General features: G+C 33.5%; 1 protein-coding gene across 2 annotated transcripts in view; it reads right to left on the bottom strand.

Annotated features, from left to right (window-relative positions):
* Nucleotides 1–488: 488 nt before the first annotated feature.
* Nucleotides 489–7469, bottom strand: part of GASK1B (golgi associated kinase 1B) — a 48894-nt gene continuing 41913 nt past the window's right edge. For both annotated transcript variants that reach the window (XM_074229056.1, XM_074229057.1), the window contains exons 4-5: nt 5354–5580; nt 489–1470 (exon numbers count right to left, since the gene is read on the bottom strand). In XM_074229056.1, the coding sequence (XP_074085157.1) occupies nt 1263–1470; nt 5354–5580 (435 nt within the window). In that variant the 3' untranslated portion in view covers nt 489–1262. The remainder of the gene's footprint in view (nt 1471–5353; nt 5581–7469) is intronic.

The raw sequence follows: 7469 nt of genomic DNA, 5'->3' as shown, positions 1-7469 counted from the left end.
GATTGGAATCGTGGTGAGGAAACATCACACAGGTTAGGGTTTAACACATTATATTTTCTCTTTGATAGCAGAGAAATACATTTAGACATTACAGTTGATGTGAACTAGCTTCAAATATTTATTGTCATTCTAACCAAATCCAAAGAAATTGTTAAAGTATCATAAAACTGGATTCATTGTATATATCTTTCAAAAAATGACAAACTAAATTCTTTCTCCTCTTCCCCTAAAAAGAAAAACCCTCTGTAAATATATGTGTTTGTGTTTTCTAAAAAAACAACTTCCAGTCTAAGAATCACTTGGTTCCAAGTCACAAGATATAATTTATATCTCTCTTTAGAAAGAGAGGAGCTATATAGTCAGATTTGTAGTCTGAACATGAAATGAAATTTGTTTCCAAAAGATCTAGCAATACTGTACCTTCACTATATATATATATATATATATATATATATATATATATATATATATATATATATATATATATATATATCAGAGTTTTTTGGTAGAAATGCTAGAGGATGCACTATGGTTTTTTTTTAACAAATGGTCCAATACATCTATACAGTCCCTCATTGAAATGTTTGAGTATTTTTTGTGAATTCTAGACATGCATTTGCCAGTGCTGAGAGAGCTACCATGATGGGCATCTCTATTCTGAATGGAAAGATCACAATACCCAAGATTCCCCCAAACCTAGGAGGGCAAAAGGCTCCATGAACCAAAATAACTTTTGGTCACTGTAACAATTAAGGTCTTTATGGTGTCATTATAGAAATGAACAGTACATTGCTAACTGAAGGAATCAATGTGAGCACCTTAAGGACAAGGACTGCATTGTTTCTGTTTTGTATTTTCCCTGTCACATAACAGATGCAAAAAGGATGTTTGTTGAGTTGAATTGAACTAAATGATTTGACTGGTTTGACTAAAATTAGATGAGATAATCCTTGAAACCATTCTATGGTCAAGTATTTAGACCAATCCATTACAAAAGGAAAAAAAGAATTTAAAATACAAGGAAATAGGTCTAGAGTATTTGTGGGGGTGGAAGGACACCAAAAAAATAGCTCCTGCCCTCAAAGAGCTTACATTCTACTAGATCCAGTTCAATATATATGGAAAAAGAGAAAAGTAGATTTTTCAGTATAGGCAGAATATTTTCTGAAACATTTCCATAGGAGTATTCTAGAAATAATCAAGTATTTCTATATTCTAATACCTTTATCCCAATTTTTACATTAATAACAAGCCCTTCAAAGTCACTGATTCATAGGCAATACTTTGGCTCCATGTGCATTGATGTAGGTGAGAAGAATCTTGGCCCTCTGTTCTATCACATCAATAAGTTTTTCAATTCCTTGACGACCTCCTTGGCTTTCCCAATAAACTTTGTCAAGAAACAAGGATTGAAGGAGCTTCTCCCTTAAGTGTTGACTCTTCAGAACTGAAATTGCAGATTCAGGAAACCTGAAAATAAAAAATGACACTTCAATCTAGGAATTGCATATCATTTTCCCAACAACTATCATAGTACATAATGGTCTCTTTAAAAAAAAAAGACCATTTAAGTCATTGTCACACTATTGGCATATCTTTTAACAATGACAATACAAAAATGTCATCCAATTTAAATGAATTTTCAATATCACTCATATCTTGCTATCTGTGGATATATTCATATAGTCAATATGAAGAGCAGAATAAAGAATCATTAAAGTTTCCATTGCTTGGCTTGAAAACATTTCTTTAATCATTTATCTTGTTTTATTCAAAGTGATCATTTTTAATTATCAGGAAGGATAAATGTGCTTATAAGTCAGTTAAGAGTAGGGCAGGTAATTGTTTAATAAAACTATAATAATAATTTCAGTACATATATTTTTGCCATGAATACTAGGCACAAAATGGGATCCATGTAGGAGCTCCATACAACTTCCTCAAATCTAAATCAAGTGGGCTGAGCATGGCAGTCTGTAGTCTAGAAGCCTAGAAGGATCTGATGGGACATGTTTATATGTGAAGAAGCAGGTAAATTGAGCCTCCTGAAAGAAGGTACAAAAAAGGTCACTGGAGAAATCTGAGAATTGGAGGAGCAGAGTGTTAAATATGGAAGTATGTACTTACAACCTTCTTTGAACTCTGGAAAAATGTATTATATAAGTGAGTGGCTATACATTTAAATAAAATATTAATAATCCATGATTTGTGAAGTCTATAGATGTCTGGTTAATTTAATTGTAAAAGGAGAGTAGACATGAGAAGGAATTGTTGCAGATGACATAGAGGAGACTATCCATAATCAACAAATTCAATCTTCCCAAAGGGACAAAAATGTTTTCTAAATACAAAATAATATATATTTCTAGATTCTTCAAAAAAATTGATTCATCAACCTATTTTACAGATAAATCTTGAATTAATCATCTTTTCATTTTGGTTTTCTGTTCATAAATTACATTTTTTTAAAAAAGTATTTCCATTTTAATCATTCCTCCCATCTGAAAATCTAGTTCTCTAGTGAAAGAAACAACTGAAGTCAAGATGGATGGTCCCTGATGTTGTATTCTGATGACTATTATTTCTAGGAAGTCATAACTTAAGGAGGCATTTAAGGAGTCCTACTTATTATATAATATCCTTCGTAATGGGCATATGCACTAAATGACAATCTAGGTTCTGAGTCTCCCTTGCTACAAAAGGATGACTTGGGTGCAGTAAGGTAGAAAATGACCAAAATCTTCTGTCTCAAGTCCACAGAAAGATTTGCAAGATAATAATTAGTCATGTGGAAAATTAAGCTGGAATTTTAAAGATTATAAAAACATAAAATTACCTCCAATTCCAAGTATTATCCTCTAACCCCTGAGTCTCCAGGGGAATTTACTCCAGACATGTCATTTAAATGTGTTAGCAGAAGACTGAACAAGAGCGGCACTCATGGTTCTTTCTCGTGCCATATGTCACAGTGAAAAGAGTTCTGAACATAGAGTAATTACTTTATACAATGACACATTAATCATTTGCCTTTGGACTGCTCATTTAACCTCTCTGAGCCTCTATTTCTTTAGGTCTAAAACATGGATAATTATAACCCAGTGCCTCTTGAAGTGATTATGAAGATCAATTGTGATATAGTAGATGTGAAAGTATTAACAAAAAATGTATAAAATAACTTTTATTTCCATAATACTTTATGACTTACATATATCTTTATTGTATGCATGTATCATACATTATAAAATATTATATATATATATATTAATATATTATATGTGTTTGATATTATAATTTTTTTGTCCTTAAATTTCAAAGAAGACCATATCAGGGAGGTGATTCCATGACAAGTACGGGAATTAGATTTGAATGAGGGTGGTGCCATACTAACTCAACAGCCTTACTTTCCCCTCCAGAGCTATCTGGGTCCAGTGGCCAGATATGAATCAGGATGACAGCAGATGGCACTGGATGCAAGGCAATCAGGGTTAAGTGACTTGCCCAAGGTCACACAGCTAGTAAGAGTTGAGAGTGTGAGGCTGAATTCAAACTCCTGTCCTCCTGACTCCAAGGCCACTGCCTTTACCTCTGTATCATCTAGCTGCTGCCCCAAAATAAATATATGTGTGTATATATATATGTATGTATACATATATATATATATATATATATATATATTTATGTATGTATATGTGTGCATGTATAAAATCAATGGTACTGAGTAGTAGTGTCCTGGAGTTAGCCAGGCCTGCTCCCAAGAGTTGATTGTTAAATGTTCATAAGAAACATTTACACCTTGGAAATTGACAAATGTTCAAATAAAGATCTGATTTACTATTCTGTCAATTACCTAGACTTAAGAAAATGATATAAAATTTTAATGAAGATTAAATTTCAATATATATATATATATATATATATATATATATATATATATATATATATATATATATAAAGCATATGTTTTTCCAGAGATCTGATTAATAAAAATTTTCCTGAATATCCCTGGATAATGTTATTAGAAGATCCTTCAATAGTTCAAAATCTATAATACTGTCACTCTGAGAGTACTCCTTTCACCAACATAGATAGCAACTTAATAAATAATCTTCAAGAAGTGTTACAAATAATCAATTCATTATCCCATATCCACACTAGGATGAGATTCTCCAAATTTAACTGGGACAACCATCATCCAGCAGCAATGCCTTCTTTCAACAGGTCCACAATTTGTAGATTCTATATGATCTAAAAGATAGAGGCTATATATGACCAGAAAAAGTGATGTACCCATCATATTGCTGGAGGAGGAAACTCCAAATTTCTCATATTTTTTTCTATTCACATAACTACCATATCAGTTCAAGCTCTCATCATCTGAGCTACTGGGATGATCTCCTAACTGGTCTCCCTACCCCAAGTCTTTCCCTATTACAAGTTTGTCCTCCAAACAGCTGACAAAGTGATGTTTCTTAAACACAGATCTGACCACAATGCTTACTCAACAAACGCCAATGGTTCTCTATTATCTCTAAGAGAGAATATAATTTCCCCTATTTGACTCTTAAAGTCTTTCACATTCTGCCTGCCTTGCCCTGACCCTCCCTTTCCGTTTTCATTATCCATCTCTCTCTCTCCCTCTCTCTCTCTCTCTCTCTCTCTCTCTCTCCCCCCCCCCCCCCTCTCTTCTGTTCATCACATAGAATTCCATCCCCGTATCCTAATACCTTTGTATTTGAACTATCTCCAGGTCCTAGGAGAAATTTCTTCCTCACCTCTACTTCAAAGGAACCCTCTTTTCCTTCTCCTTCAAGACAAAGCCTGAGAACTGTCTTCTATAGCAAGCCATCCCAGTAAGCTGTAACATGAATTTAATTACCTTGAATTTTATGCAATGTATTAAAAATACTTGATATTAAGTCCTATTTGTTCTGTATATTCATATAATATACACATATATTTAAATGGCATCATGCCAAACAGAATATAGGATTCTTGAAAGTAGAAATTATTTCATTCTTTATTTTTGAATCCCCAGTGCTTAAAGCACATAGTAGTCACTTAATAAATGTTGACAATTTGACATTCAGGATGAGAAGGCATGAAATGGCTATCATTTGCCAGGGTGAAAGGAGTACTCACACCATTGAAAGTGACAATACATTAGTAGCATGAAGTGACTAAAGATATAAATCCTTGTGTACATAAGTTTTGCTCTACTTAGTATTACTTCCCTAGCTCCAGACTCCTTATTTTTCTGTTAGAAGTAAAGCCTAAAGCCTAATTTTTCTCAGCCTTTTAGCTTTTAGCACTGAAATGAGTATGAGCGCATTATTATTATAATCCATAAACTTACTCTTTAATTCCTTCTAATAATTTGAAATTTAAATTATCTTCACTTCGGTCAAAGAAACCTTTATTGTCTATAAAGACCAAATGCCTTGGATCATGCTTTCTTTGAATGATGTGTGTTAGCTCCACAGTTTCTTGGTTATCACATTTCTGCCTCACCCCCTTCTGACCACAGGCATCCTCTTTCCGAGGTCTGAATCCACAGCAGTTTACATCTAAGCGGTTGTAGATCTGAAAATACAAAGGTTGGAAAAAATAATAATAAGCCAGGCTCCTAAATATCACCAACATTTATGATTACCAGAAGAGTTTTACAAGTGATCAGGGCTAAACTTTTTCAGGAAATGACTTACCAAGATCAAAGAGAATAAAATAATTTAATTAAAGTCAACTGTCAGAGTAAAGTCATAATTTGGGACACTATGATTTAACTATGACTAGTATGGCCTAGTAGAAGTCACATCCTACAGGGCATAGAAGTTGGATTTGGAATCAGTTGAAACCAGGATTTAAAAAGCAAATCATTTAACCTCTATAAGTCTTGCTCATTCATAAAAATGGGATAATAACATCCATAGAGTTGTTTTGAAATAGCATGTGTAAAGTACTTTGTGAACCTTAGAAAACCCTCTAATAGTGTTAACTAGTTCCAGCTCATCATAATATTAACAAAACCAGATCAATCAGCACATTTTGACATCTCTATCCATCACATAGACATAACACATAAATATGTGGCCAGAAGAATCCCTTGCTTTATTTTGGTACCCCAAAAAATGCAACTCCTAAAACATAAAAATTTCAGTAAAATTAAAAATTAATAGCAGTATCACAATGAACAAAATATCAAACTTAGAACCAAAAAGGTCTGGATTCAAATTCTGCTCATAATATTTGCTAATCTTGGGACCATGGGCAAATAAGTCACCAAACCTCTCTGAATTAGTCTTATCATCTGTAAAATAGGCAAGGGAAAAAAGAAAAAGAGGACATCAATTCCTGCAGCTCACATTTAGCAGAATTGTTTTGAGGTTTCAAATGAGATAATGTCTATAAAGTATTTTATAAACTTTAAAGTTTTCTATAGTTATCATCAATTATAATGATGATGCTCAATGTTAGATCTCTTCCAAAGACCAAATGAATATTTGTCTGGTAGATCATGTAACTGTAACCTACACATTTTGTCTTTCTCTGGGAAGGAAACATGTAAACAAGACAAACAGTAGCTCTCAGTCCTAGGATTATTTCACCCCCATTTGTAGTCCAAACTACTTTATAGACTTTATTACTAGGATGATAAGACTAGATTAAGAGCTGAAAAGAGTCTTATATATTATCTATACAAAGGCAAAAACACTTCCTGCTTTTAAGTAATTCATAATTTAATTGTAGAGACATGTGCAATCCACATAGGAATAGTGGATTTAAATGTACATTTTTTTTAGGTTTTTACAAGGCAAATGGGGTTAAGTGGCTTGCCCAAGGCCACACAGCTAGGTAATTATTAAGTGTCTGAGACCGGATTTGAACCCAGGTACTCCTGACTCCAAGGCCGGTGCTTTATCCACTACGCCACCTAGCCACCCCCAAATGGACATTTTTGGTAATAAATTCAACACTTCCTTTCCACTGCACCATGCTGTCTTCTTATTACAGTCAGTTTAAATTTGAAGATGTTCATAACTTTTCTGGAAAGTAAGCAGAATAGAGCACCAGATTATGCTCTAGACATAGTCAGAGGTATAGGTCTGGTTTCTATTTCAGTCTATACGTGTGACACATTGATACATTGCATCAAGACCAAGAATATTAGAATCACTTAAATAAGTTCATGGTCATTCAAAAATCCACACAGACAAAAAAATCAAATGAATGAAGAATGCTTATTACTTAGACTGTGCTAGGTAATTGAACAGATAGACTATAGAGATTGACCATTAGCTTGTCAAACAGTCAATAATGCAGGCCCAAAGGAGAACAAATGAAATGGATTATTTTCAGAAAACAAAGTAGTTTTTTTAATGGCACCCTGCTACTCACTGAAACAAAGTTCTGCATTGCCCCTCTGCCAACATTGTAAAGGGAGACATCAAAACCTTACTTTGCTGCTTAAGAAT

Source organism: Macrotis lagotis, chromosome 3 (genome assembly GCF_037893015.1).
Source record: "Macrotis lagotis isolate mMagLag1 chromosome 3, bilby.v1.9.chrom.fasta, whole genome shotgun sequence".
NCBI lineage: Eukaryota > Metazoa > Chordata > Mammalia > Peramelemorphia > Peramelidae > Macrotis > Macrotis lagotis.
Note: the sequence above shows the minus strand (reverse complement) of the source record. Positions and strands in the feature narration are given on the sequence as shown.